We start from the raw sequence: 13784 nt of genomic DNA on the forward strand, positions 1-13784 counted from the left end.
GAAAAATAAAGTAGCATGGCATTTGAGATACATGTGTTTTAAGAAACTCATTAAAGGGGGTGGATAACTATTCTGATTCCTTTTTAATATTTACTTTTCACTATTAAAAAAAAGTAGTTTTAAAAGTTTACTTTGAGGTCGATCGATGGATGTGGTGACGTCCGGCTCGCTGGGGCCGGGCCTAGGCCTCGCCAGACGATGGACGGACGTTCATGGCGAACTGGGCCGCCCTTCTCGTTCTGCCCGGGGCCCCTCGCCTCTCCTCCGCGCCGGTCGGTGGTGTCGGAAGGCAGGGGTGCGGCGTCCGGCCCGACCCCCGGTCTCCCGACCCCAGCCTCAGGGCCTGGGCGGGCCGGCGTCCTCCGCCACTCTCGCTTCGCCGCCTCAGCGCGTCTCGCGAGAAGCGCTCCCCGCGGTGGGATTTGGCTGGGGCCGCGGCGGCGGCGTGCGTCCGTCGGTGCCGGAGTGCGTCCCGCCGGGCCCTTGGCGGTGCCCCTGGAGCGCTCCAGGTCGGCGTTCAGGTGCCGGAGACCGAGCGGTGGCGTCGTCTCCTGTTCCCTGTGAGCCCCTCGGGTCCCCACTGCGGCGGTGCTTACGGTGAGCTGCTCTCTCGGGGAGCTGAGACGGTAAGGGAGGCACGGCTGTCCCCCTCGTGGGGCTGGCTGCCGCCTCGTCGCGGTCGTCCTCACTGCGTGCCGGGGGGCGGGGCGGGGCGGGGGGGGGAGACTGTCAAAAGGTCTCCCTGGTTAGGTGAGTTGGATAAGTCGACGAATGCGCACGTTGCTCAGAGCCCTGCACTGTAATCCATTCAGAACCGGAGACGTCCGCGCACTTACAGCCTCTGCTGGGCTAGCAGAGATCCTAAAATGCCACAGTCGCTTCCTAACAAGATTCCCGTCGCTTCCATAATACCATGGAAGTGAGGTGCGGGAGGCCGGAGGATCAGGTAGTTCTTTCTGACAGTGGTCTCTTTGAAACATACCGAGGGACCAAGTCAAGTGGATGGCAGTAAATTGAATGAAAGGGGACAATTGCTAGAGATATTGTGGAAGTCGAACTGATAAGCCTTGGCAGTAAGTTATGCATGGATGAGAGGGGAAAAAAGACGGTTGAGTCCTGCAAGAGTCGACGGTGTTCTGTAGTCAGAGGTGTTCTGTGGGATGGTGATAAAGTAGGGAGGAAGAAGAGCGAACACTTTTAATATTGAAGTGCAAGGGTTGAGAGAGCCTCTTTCTATTTAATACTAATTTAGCATTTGCCATTCCCTTACCTTGTACACTTATTTACCTTTTAAGAGCACTTAGCCCATCCAGGTTGTCCAAAAACTATCCTGTGAAGTAGACATGGAGGTAAGAGAGTAGTCCAGGGTTTCAACATTAGTGGCTGACAGAGCTAGACTCTCACGTCTCCTGAGTGGTTCTCCTTTCTTTTTCCCAGGTGCTATGGCTCAGGGCATTGCTAATGATCTGTAGGCATTGAAGGACAGGCATCACCGCATCCTTTTTGAATTACAAATAGGCAAAGCCAGCACTGGTTTGTGCCAGCAGCTGCCAGTGACAGGGGCTGAACTGACTAGCTTCGTCTGGTAGCCTCGTCCCAAGAATCTTTCCAACCTTGGCTGCCACACCTGGGGTTGGTCAGTTAGCTATGAGAAATCCCAAAGCATCAAGAGAAGCTCTTTCAGAGTGTTTCTCCTCTCCTAATTCTGATCTTCCCACTTCCTTTGACACTGAGCAGCAACTGTATTAGTCCCCTAACATAGCTTTCCCCTCTCTCTTTTTCTCTCTCTCTCTCGCCCTCCTTCCCCCACTCCTCCTTCTCCTGCTCTCCCTCCTGTCCTCCCCTCCCACACACTTAACCACAACCACTGCCTTGCTGTGGTTTACTTGCCCTAAATGTCCCTGCACCCAATCCTCCACCAACCACCATCATACTTATTTCTCTCAATCTCTGAAAATCTTAACTCCTCCATCAAACCTATTCACTTACCAAATATTCACTGAATCCCTATTATGTGCTAGGCACCATTCAAGGCACTGGGAATACAGCATTGAACAAGACAAAGTCCCTGAGCTCACCAGGTTTAAATCTATAGTCTTTAAAACTCTTGATTGATCACATCAGGGCTCCCTGTCCTCTGAAATACCACAGATTTTGTCTTTGTGGTCACATCACCATCAACACATTCACCCAGGCTAGAAATATGTTCATGGGTGGGAGGTGAGCTCCATGTCCTCTTACTCTGCCATCTTGGTCTCTCTCCCCTTAACTAGAGACCCAGGCTAGAAATATGAAACTCATCTCTCACTTGTCACTCTCCATCTATATTCAGTCACTAACAAAGTCCTGGTTTTTTATATCCTAAGAATTCCACATGCCTATTCTGTTCTCCCCATCTCTACTCAGTGCTCTAGCTTAGGACTCTCATCATGGGTCATTTGGACTGAAGCAGTCACCTCTAACTAGTTGCTCTGCCTCTGGTCTCGCCTCCCTGAAATCTGCCTTCCATGAGAACTCTCATGATTTATTTAAAACAAAAATCTAATCAGGTCCGTTCTCTGCTCATAACCCTTCAAAAGCCCAAGCTACTTGATATGGTACACAAAGCCCTCCAACTTCCATCATGTCTTACACTTCTTGCCTCATTGCTTTACATAGTTCCTATCTCATTTTTTTCCTAAGCTCTCTGTGTGTGTCTGTGTCCCTAACTCAGAGTTTTTTCATGGCTGGTTTGGACATCTTTGTGGTCTTCATGCCTAGCACAGTACCTGGCATATAGTAGCCCCTTAATAAATTTTTAACTGGACTGGGTTTCTACTGTTGTTTTGCATTTATATGCATGTCTTAAGTTTTCATGGGTGTTTCTTCTTCAACCTTACAGTGCATTTTTGGGGGTAGTCATTAGAACTATTTACAAATGTTCCTGTTCTCTTCTTCCTTCTGGGAACATTGTAGAATTGTATTTCCCACTCCCTTTAAAGTTGGGGATAGCCATGTGATTTGTTCTGGCCAATAAAATATGAATAATAATGGCGTGCACCATTTCCTGGGAAAGCATTTAATTACCCAATACAAGATACTGCTGCTATCTCTTCCCCTTGCTGTAGGGGAAGCACACAGGGAAATGGAGGCTTCATCAGCTTGGGCCCTTGAGGGACAAAGGTGAGCAGAGCCTCTTGCTCACCTGTACTTGAAGTGCAGCATAATCAAGAAACAAATACTACCGATCCACTGAGATATGGGGATTTACTACGGTCGCATAACCTTGTCTATCCTGACCACTCCATTCCCTCAGGACAGGAACGGTACCATTTATCTTTGTGTCTCCGTGGTGCCATATTCAGAACAGACTAGAGGGACTTCCCTGGCGGTCCAGTGGTTAAGACTTCGCCTTCCAGTGCAGGGGTTGCAGGTTCGATCCCTGGTCGGGGAGCTAAGATCCCACATGCCTCGCGGCCAAAAAACCAAGACATAAAACAGAAGCAGTATTGTAACAAGACTTTAAAAATGGTCCACATCAAAAAAAAAATAATCTTTAAAAAAAAAGACTGTAAGTACTGTATTTAAATTTTGATTTCTGATTTTTCCTAATTCACAATGTCCAATTTCAAATATTTCTCTCTCATCTGTTTCTGCTGTCTCATTACTAAAGCACATTTTCTGCTCCATTTTGGCACAATTCTGGTTTCTAAAATATAAAAATTAAAATTTCTAACCAGTTCATAGTCCAGGGTTGGTCACTCACGTAACATTTTGTGGAGAATGAGATGTCTACCCTCTGATGACTGAGTGAACAATTCCTCCAGCTCAGCTGTAGCAGTGCTCTTCGGGGAAGTAAGGGAGGCTGGAGCATGGGTATGAAGCTCTGAGTGGTAGGGCAAAGGGATTGTAATAATCAGCTTACTAGGGGAAGTGCGTGTTACAGCGCAGGTCTCCCTGTATCCTCTGCCCCAGCAGATGGCGCAATAACATGTAATAAACGTAATAAAATTTTTCTGCCATTTGCCTTTATATGCTTTAAAAACCCTCAGTTTTGAGCATATGATTCTGTGAGAGAAAAAAAATCCTCTTTCTGTGATCCTTTTTAAATGCCACTGTTGAACAATGGACTATTCAAAAAGAAAAGGGGCGCAACACAGAGCCTCTACCTGAAATTCCTAACGTGTATTAATTCTCTCTGTAATCCTCACAGTAACTTGAAAGGCATATTTTTTCTTCCTCATGTAAGTATATTATTCATCACTCCAATCTTATTTCATGGACACTGGCCCAGAGCTGCCTACTAGGTACATTGGTTCATAGAATTGAAAACAAAAAGCCCACAGCCTTCTTACTATTTTCTTCTACCTATTAATAGTTCTAACACAATGTCTGTTACCTCCTCTGGCAGCCACAGCTCCAAACACGCCCCTTCATAGGAGAAGGTCCAGCTAATCGCAGCCCATCTGTTTCATACTCTGGAAGTTAAAATTCAGCCTGCAGGCACTGTCTCTATGATTTATGTTTCCTAAAATCAATTACAAATTTTTAGCTAGAGTTATCAAAACTTTGAATTTTAACTTGAAGTTTTTTTATATATGCCAAGTGCTTTATTTTGGAGGGAAGTATTTCTACGTTTAATATAACTATAATGTAATTTCCTAAAGATACTTTCTAAAAGACAAACAAATCTTCAAGTTAAAAATCAGCTTAGAGAATTTTTATAATGTTTAACAAGCTCAATCTATGGAAGGAATCTAATTTTTTTCAACCTAAACAAAGTGTTTAGGGACCACAGGAAATACTTCTCCAGTGTAAAAATACATAAAACAAACCTGTGAGCTCAGGTCTATGCTATGAACGGAGTAAGATCTTCTGCCCCATATCACCCATAACTACACCCAGGAGAAGTCCTTCATTTTCTCTTTGGGTGGGTTGCTGCCTTGCTGCACATTTTAAAATTTATCAACATAACACCAAGAAGAAACCACAAAGGAAAAAGACTGATACATCCCCATACACAAATATTTAAAACCCAATACTAAATTAAAAGATTTATAAAAATTAGAATATTTACAACGTAATATCTCAACAGAGAAATCTTTTACAAATCAGCTATACACACACACACACACACACACACACACACACACACACACGCATGCACGCACACAAAAGAAGATAAAAAATGACCAGTAGACCTAAGGAAAAAGAAAAGAGGGATTAAGCTCTCCAAATGACATTTTTCACTCAACATATAAGGGAAGATTTTTTTTTTTTACATCTTTATTGGAGTATAATTGCTTTACAATGGTGTGTTAGTTTCTGCTTTATAACAAAGTGAATCAGCTATACATAAACATATGTATATGTATCTCCTCCCTCTTGCGTCTCCCTCCCACCCTCCCTATCCCACCCCTCTAGGTGGTCACAAAGCACTTAGCTGATCTCCCTGTGCTATGTGGCTGTTTCTCACTAGCTTTCTATTTTACATCTGGTAGTGTATATATGTCCATGCCACTCCCTCACTTCGTCCCAGCTTACCCTTCCCCCTCCCCGTGTCCTCAAGTCCATTCTCTACATCTATAAGCGAAGATTTTTAAAAAATAGTAATGGGATGAGGGAGGGTATAGAGCATACTTCTGGTGGCAGTAAATACTGATGTCAACTTTTGGGAAAGTAATTTAACTACATATATTAAAACCCCTATAAATGTGGATTCCCTTAAAACCACCAGTTCTAATTCAAGGTATTTGTCCTCATCCAATCATTAGACAAGTATCTGTAAGGATTTTATTGCACGGATTTTGATACACATACAGATAAAAATATCTGGAAGGATGCATACCAAAATACTAAGGTATGAAGATCAACAAATAGAATCTGAAAAAAAACAATCACCAATTTTTTTCCTTTTTATTACTCATCTGTATGTCTAAAGTGTCTGTAACAAAAACTTACTACTTTTGTAACAGTTTGTCTCATTTGTATTCTCTTTTTCAGAAAATGTACTTTAAAAGCATAGAAAAGGTGATTGGAACTTTGGGATTCCTATCCAGCGTTACCCAAAAGTCAAACTGTATTCCAATCAAGAGCAGATTAAATATGAAAAGCAAAATGGTAGACTCCCTTACACAGCAACTCTTGCTTCTTTTCTGGTTACTTCTGCCTACATAGAGAATTGTTCAAGGAAGATGTTTACCATCCCATATGTAGTTGAGATAATTTTGGCCATAAAGTCACAACTTTCCATACCTGCACAATGATTTTTTTTATGAGACCAGACACCTGAACAAAATCTTTGGGAATGCAGGATATGGCAGGCAGTAGAAGAGAAATTGACACCAACTTTCCTAAGAGTCCCCAAAGTAAGAAAGCATGTCTTTCCCCTATATTGACTCCTGGTTACACACTGGAAAATAGCAGCAAGTGAGGAATGCCAAGCGTAGACACAAAAACCAGAACATGACCGTGGACTGTGAGGTAGCCAGGCTGGCAGGTGTAGGACTGAAATGGCTGCATGCCACAGCAGTAAAATGCCTGTGACATTCACACACTTACAAGCAGTTTGGCGGTGTTTCCAACCCAGGCTGAGGGATTTCATTTTCCCCATATTAGGCAGTGACAAAGATTTCAGATGGACCAAACATTTTATATTACTGTCAATAGCACTAACCTAGGTTCAGCTGGCAGAAGTGAGGGAAACCAAGAGTGTCTGCATTATTTACTCCAAAGAGACGAGCTGAGCACCATCTGCTGTCAGCCACCGCCACCCAGTGCAGCTCTTTCTGTACCACACCCTCACCCCACTTCCGTGAGCTCCCCCAATCTTGGCCCAAGAACCTGAAATCCCAGTGTTTCCCTAAATATAGGTTTAGAAAGTTACTTTCAACAGAGCAGTTGGTAACACAGAAGATATCTTAAATGCTGCAAAGTGTTGTCTACTCGTGTCCAGCTGCAAAAATTATCTACTCTTCCAACCTTCCTTCTAAGACTAAATGCAGTGCTACAGCGCTTCGCCTACATAACGTGAGGGGATGGGGGGTGGCCAGACCATACAGTGTGGAAAACCAATATTCTCACACTAGTGTCTATAAACTGGTTCAAGGTCATAAAAGTAGAACAGGGAAGCCTACTGAATTAGTAATAGGAAATAGATTGCATGAGCAAAGACAAGTTTCCAAAATACCTACAAACCACACATGGTATCTGTGTCTAGCTGATTTTTTTCATGGCCTTTCAGGAAATGAACTGTCCCACTCTGAAAAACCAGAGGAACAGTATTAGTAAGTAAGTCAAGACCAAAGCCAAATCCAATAGTGATTATAGTACTACATTTGATCTCTATGGACTGTAAGGGAGAATATAAAAATGAGACCCCTCAAGAGCTTTTCATTAAAAAACAAACACAAGCCATTTATACAGAAGCAGTTCAAATTTTATTTATAAATTTGTTTAAAAGCATATAAAAGATTTATTTTTTTCTTTGGCTCACATTTGTGCCCTGAATTAAGAAAGTAGGGATTCAAATCTAAAGGTGCCAAAGCTTCCCCAAACCTGATCTGAGAATTAGATAAGAATTAGCTGTTTAGAGAGACAAGCATGCAGAAAGTAGGGATTCAAATCTAAAGGTGCCAAAGCTTCCCCAAACCTGATCTGAGAATTAGATAAGAATTAGCTGTTTAGAGAGACAAGCATGCAGCACCCACAGCTCTCGCTAACCTGAAAGCATCAAATGATTCCCTCCTTTTCTATCTTACTAACACATCTATAATTATACTTCCAATAAGAGGTGAAACCAATTAGAAAAATAATGCAGCATTTCACTGGCAGTAGAGATTAAATATGAGTTCAGTAATCAGCTCCTACAAACATGCATAAATAATGACAGGGAGAAACCAGTCATCCCCAGCTGCTCAGCTGAGTGGGTGGGCAGTGGAAGTCAAGGTAAAAACAGTGAGGCTGAACAAAGCTGCAAGAAGGAAAAACATCTCGTGTGGTTTTTCAAGGTCAGTTGACAAAGGCCAGATGTAAGCAAATATTTCTCATGTATCCTGGAAGAAAAAGAAAACAAAAATTAGTACCAGCAACAAAATTCAAAGCCTTTGTAAATCCAAAATGAAGTTCCTCCAAAAAACACTCTGACTACCTGACTATTTTTTCAATGATTTCAAGTCCCAGTGAAATGATTTAAGTTTCAAGTTCCATTTTGAGTCACAAAATGGTCTCTGTCAACAATGTAATGGCTTATTGAATGATAGCTCGTCAGCTGTGTTCTGAGAGATAGGCTAACACGGGTCACAACTAATAGTGTTCACAAATACTGTCACCCACCTCCATAGTTACAGCAAGGACAGGGCAAATATAGTATGGAGCAGAGCAATTTAAATGGAACTGTATGGAGTAGAGGTGCACTGTATTATACAGCAGGAAGGTGACTTCTAAGGGGATGCTGAGGAAAGGAGATAGACTTAAATGAGTCCCCTCCCCCCACTATGTGCAAACAGTCATGACATCTCCATCAAGCCTCCCAGACTGCTGGGCCAAGGTACACCTGGGATTCAGACTATTGGTGCTCTAACATTCTGGGAAACTAAAATTTCAGGTTGCCTCATGGGTCACGGCAAATGCTTAACTGCCTTTGAAGACACTGGATTCAGCGTTGCCACAGCATCTCAAAGGGTCTCACCTACTGGTATCAGAGAAAGGATCGTTTGAAGTGATTCTTTAAACATCCTACCCTAGATGCATCATGAAAAGTAATAAAGGACTCTAGAAGACCAAAAAAATTTTTAATATAAAAGCAATTTTAAATTATCAAAGAATATGGTACTATGGAGAACAGTATAGAGCGTCCTTAAAAAACTAAAAATAGAGTTACATATGATCCAGCAATCCCACTCCTGGGCATATATCCGGAGAAAACTATCATTTGAAAAGATACATGCACCCCATTGTTCACTGCAGCACTATTTACAATAGCCAAGACATGGAAGCAACCTAAATGTCCATCGACAGAGAAATAGATAAAGAAGATGTGGTACATATATACAATGGAATATTACTCAGCCATAAAAAAAGAATGAAATAATGCCATTTGCAGCAACATGGATGGACCTAGAGATTATCATGCTAAGTGAAGTAAGTCAGACAAAGACAAATATCATATGATATCACTCATGTATGGAATCTAATTTTTTAAAAATGATACAAATGAACTTACTTACAAGACAGAAGCTGACTTACAGATATCTAAAACAAATTTATGGTTACCAGAGGGAGGGGAAGGGATAAATCAGGAGCATGGGATTAACACACACTACTATATATAAGATAGATAACCAACAAGGACCTACTGTATAACACAGGGAACTCTACTCAATATTCTGTGATAATCTGTATGAGAAAAGAATCTGAATAAGAATGAATACATGGGGGCTTCCCTGGTGGCGCAGTGGTTGAGAATCTGCCTGCCAGTGCAGGGGAGACGGGTTCGAGCCCTTGTCTGGGAAGATCCCACATGCCGCGGAGCAACTAGGCCCGTGAGCCACAGTTACTGAGCCTGCGCGTCTGGAGCCTGTGCTCCACAACAAGAGAGGCCGCGATAGTGAGAGGCCCGCGCACTGCGAGGAAGAGTGGCCCCCACTTGCCACAACTAGAGAAAGCCCTCGCACAGAAACGAAGACCCAACACAGCCATAAATAAATAAATAAATAAATAATTCCCATTAAAAAAAAAAAAAATGAACACATGTATAGGTATAACTGAATCATTTTGCCGTACATCTGAAACTAACACAACGTTGTAAATCAACTATACTCCAATAAAATCTTTAAAAAATAAAAATTATAAATAAATAATCAAAGAACAAATATGTATTAAGTAACCTGAGAAGAATGTGATTTAAATTAGAAAAAGCTTTAAAAATAAATATCGGTCTAATTTTTCTACCCAAAATATGCTGATCAAAGGCCTACTACTTAAGTGTCTATATGATGTTTCAAGAAACAGGTTTTTCTTTCTTTGGCTTTCATCATAGTTTTATCATATTTTCTGCCTTCCTCCTTTCTTTCTCTGTCTTTGGCTTTTTACTGATTCCAACATATCCTCCAAGCCCCATCTGTGAGCTCTCCTCTCTCATTCCTTGTAGGAGCTCAATTGTTATCTACCAACTTCTAAACAAATGCCACATTCTAAATATATTCTGTATACTAACCTCTTGTTCACTTGTTATTTATAAAACATATCCACAATAAAAGTTTAGTTGATAACTTTTCTTATTTTTGTATGGTGTCCTTTGATGAACAGATGTTTTATTTTAATGTATATTTATCATTTCTTTTTAGTTTATACCTTGGGTCTTATGAAATCCTCCCTAGCTCAATTTTATAAATAGTCTATTTTCTTCTAGAATTTAAAAAGCCTTCCTTTCTATTTATAAGCTTTACTCTACCTGGAATTGATTTTTTTTATGATTTCATGTGGGTACTCAGTTGTCCCAACAGCACTTTTTGAAGAGTCCATTTTCCCCTGATGATGGGCTCTGCCTTTTGTCATACAACAAAATTCTAGAAATAGTTGGGTCTGCCTGTGCCAATTCTATACCATATTAAATATTTTATTAAGTCCCATATGTACTTCTATATTTTTAGGAGTGAACTGGCTATTCTTGGTTCTTTGCTCTGATTAGAATTTAACTAAATCAACAGATTTTTGAGAGCTCATTCATATCCATTAACGTGGTAAAACACCATTTGTTTATTTATTCCTTAATGTCTTTCTATAAAATTTTATAGGTATTTTAAAGGTAATATACATCTTTGGTTTTACCTTTTTATTAGGTTCTTTTGTTGATTCTCCACGTGTAGAGACAAAGTTAGTTCTTATATATTGACCCTATATCTACCAACATGGCTAGGCCCTTGTTTATTCTAATAATTTTAATATAAATTCTTTTGGATTTTCTAGGTAGATAATTGTATCATCTGTGATTTATAAATTTTTTCCTTTTCAATGCTTATATCTGATTCAAAAGAAAAGCTTTTGATGTGTTTTTATTATAGAACTTTGATCCCTGTATTAGCTAAAGAAATTTCTTTTCTATTCCTAGTTTGCTAGAAGTTTTGACTGCAAATGAGTATTGAAACTTATCAAATGCTTTCTCTGTATCTATTGAGATGATCATATGGTGTTTCTCCTATAATTTATGAGGTAAATTATCTCGGAGATTTTTCTGGGTTTTTTTTTATTTGTGATAAGCCAAGCTTGTACTTCTGGGGTGAATATAATTTGATAAGGATATACTATGCTTTTTTAAAGAAATTCATTATTGAATCTGTCAAAATTTTGTTGTGATTTTTTTAATCTATATTTATGAATGAGACTGGCCTATAATTTATTTTCTATATAGTCTTTGATTTTGATTCACAGTTAAATTCACCTGCTTAATCCTTTGGAAGAATACTCCCTCCTTTTCATTTATCTGGAAAACATTCTAGACATTTGGAATAATCTGTTGCTTGAACATTTAGTAAAACTTTTCTGTAATATGTGTAGGCCTGATTTTTATTTTATGGGAAGACAGTAACTAATCTCGATATGGTTTAAATCATTTTGAATTCCCACTGACAAAGTGTGAAAGAAACTGTTTCCCCAGTCTTGCCAACAGAGTATGTTGTCAGTCTCTTGTGCTTTGCCAAATAATAGATGAAAAATGATATTTTGGTTTAGTTCTTAATTTGTATTCTTTTTGTTATAAATTCATTGAGTGCTTTAATTTCAAGATTATATTTTTTTATTCCTAGAAGTTCTGTTTTGCTCTCTTTGAAATCTTCCTGGTTGTCTTTATCTCTTGTTTTTGCTCATCATTTCAAATCCAATATTTATTCTATCAAATGTTTTATACATAGTTATTTTAAATTCAGTACCTAATCATTTTAGTATATCAAATCATTTGGTTCTAAATCTCTGTCATTTTGGTGACCTCAGCCACAACCACATGTTTCCCTGTGCTTGTGGTAAGTTCCAGTCACTGTGTTATGCTTGGGATATATCAGTGAACAAAACAGTCAAAGGGCCCTGCTCTGATGGAAGATGGAACATAAATTACCACAGGGAGAGAATAAGAGTAATTAGTCAACAAAACATCTAAGAAAATGATGTTAGAAGTTGCAGAGTGCTATTGAATAAAGAAATGGAGACTGCAAAGAGAATGACAAGAGCCTGGGGTAAGGGCACAGGTGGCAGCATTAAATGAATGGCCAAAGAATTCTTGGAACTCAAGAAAATACTTGAAAGAGAACAAATCATTTGGATACTTTGGAGAAGAGTATAGAGGGAGCAGCCAGTTCTTAAGTTTTCAAAGAACAGCCAGAAAGCTGGCATGGCTGGGAGGAATGAGGAAGAAGGGCAGTAGGAGGAGAGTGCCAGAGGAGTAGAGTGGGGTGTAGATCATGGAGCCCCTGTAAGGATTAGGGCCTTACAAAATTAGTAAATACAAAAATTTGGCTTTTACTCTAAGGACTTTGGCTTTTACTCCAAACATTTGGAGAGTTGTCAGAGCCATTGGAGGGCTTTGAGCAGAGGAGTGACAGGATCTGACTTATTTTTCAGTCTCATATTGAGAACAGACTCTAGGTGGGTAAGTGTGGAAGCAAGGAAACCATCGAGGAGACTATTTCAAGAATTGAGATGAGCAGTGATAGAGGTTGGGATCTATTTTGAAGGAAGAGTCAAGAAGATTCGCTGATGGGTCAGCTGTGAGGATGTGAGAGATGGGTTGTACTGTTATGCAAACAGGAAAAAGTGAAGATAGAGCATTGGGGTAAAGAGGATCAAAGGTGAAGTTTTAGACATGTTAAGGTTGAACTGTCTTAGACATGCAAGTAGGGATGTTGGGTAGACAAATGGATCTGCAAGTCTAGAGGAAGAGGTCTAGGCTGGAAATTGAAATTTGGGAGTACAGAGCATATTGATATTTAATTTCATGAGAATGAATGAGGCCATGAAGGTATTAAATAAATGTAAAGAAGATGGTCCAAGGTGGATCCCTGAGGCACTCCAGTGTTAAGAGGACAGAAAGATACAGGGGATTCAGCAAAGGAGAATAGAAAGGAGTGGCCACTGAAATAGGTGGAAACCCAGGAGAGTGCAGTGTCCCAGAAGCCAAGAAAAGAAAGAGGTTCAAAGAGGAGGCAGTGATTCACCATGACAAATGATGCTGATCGGTCAAAAGATGAAAATTGAGAAATAACCATTTGATTTGTAATGTAGACAATGTCAGTAACCATGAGAAGAACATTGTGGTTAGACAGTTATGGTCTAAATTCCGATTAGACTGGGTTTAAGAGAAAAGGGAGGAAAGAAATTGGAGACAGGACAGATACCTCAAAGTTTTTCTCTAAAGGGGAACAAAGAAACAGGACAGTAGCAAGAGGGAAAGGGGCTTCAATATATAATGTATATTTATTTAAGTTTTCTGCTGATGGGAATTTTCTAGTCAAGATGACAGCTGACAGTTCAGGAGAGAGAGAAGAACGTTGTTAGAACAAAGTCCCCCAGTAGGAGGAGGAGATAGAATCTGGTCCATAAGGAAAAGCAGACATAGAGGAAGAGATGTGTGTAAGTAAGTGAGGTGGAGATGGGAGGCTGAGCAAGTTCTCACCTTTGTGTCACTGCTTCTTTCATGCAAGGGAAAAGCCAATATCCACTTTGGACTTGGATATGCCTGTCTTACTAAGGAATCTTCAATCATCCTCACTCACATCACATCATGAGAAAGCAATGTTCCGCTCTTTTTATCTGTG

General features: G+C 40.3%; 1 protein-coding gene and 2 long non-coding RNA genes across 7 annotated transcripts in view; 1 reads left to right on the forward strand and 2 right to left on the reverse strand.

The window, feature by feature from the left end:
- LOC130705617 (uncharacterized) overlaps nt 1-458 on the reverse strand; it is a 53372-nt gene extending 52914 nt beyond the window's left edge. The window contains exon 1 of the long non-coding RNA XR_009005937.1: nt 132-458. This is a non-coding gene — a long non-coding RNA (uncharacterized LOC130705617). The remainder of the gene's footprint in view (nt 1-131) is intronic.
- A 2-nt stretch (nt 459-460) lies between these two features.
- The window catches only part of LOC130705618 (uncharacterized), an 89271-nt gene continuing 75947 nt past the window's right edge, over nt 461-13784 (forward strand). The window contains exon 1 of one of the 2 annotated variants that reach the window (XR_009005938.1): nt 461-597. This is a non-coding gene — a long non-coding RNA (uncharacterized LOC130705618). Of the gene's footprint in view, nt 627-13784 lie in introns of both variants that reach the window. The other variant, XR_009005939.1, reaches the window with a different exon arrangement.
- EPSTI1 (epithelial stromal interaction 1) overlaps nt 7438-13784 on the reverse strand; it is a 112377-nt gene continuing 106030 nt past the window's right edge. For all 4 annotated transcript variants that reach the window (XM_057533001.1, XM_057533003.1, XM_057533002.1 and 1 more), the window contains one exon: nt 7438-8033. In XM_057533001.1, the coding sequence (XP_057388984.1) occupies nt 8025-8033 (9 nt within the window). In that variant the 3' untranslated portion in view covers nt 7438-8024. The remainder of the gene's footprint in view (nt 8034-13784) is intronic.

Source organism: Balaenoptera acutorostrata, chromosome 18 (genome assembly GCF_949987535.1).
Source record: "Balaenoptera acutorostrata chromosome 18, mBalAcu1.1, whole genome shotgun sequence".
Taxonomy (NCBI): Eukaryota; Metazoa; Chordata; class Mammalia; order Artiodactyla; family Balaenopteridae; genus Balaenoptera; species Balaenoptera acutorostrata.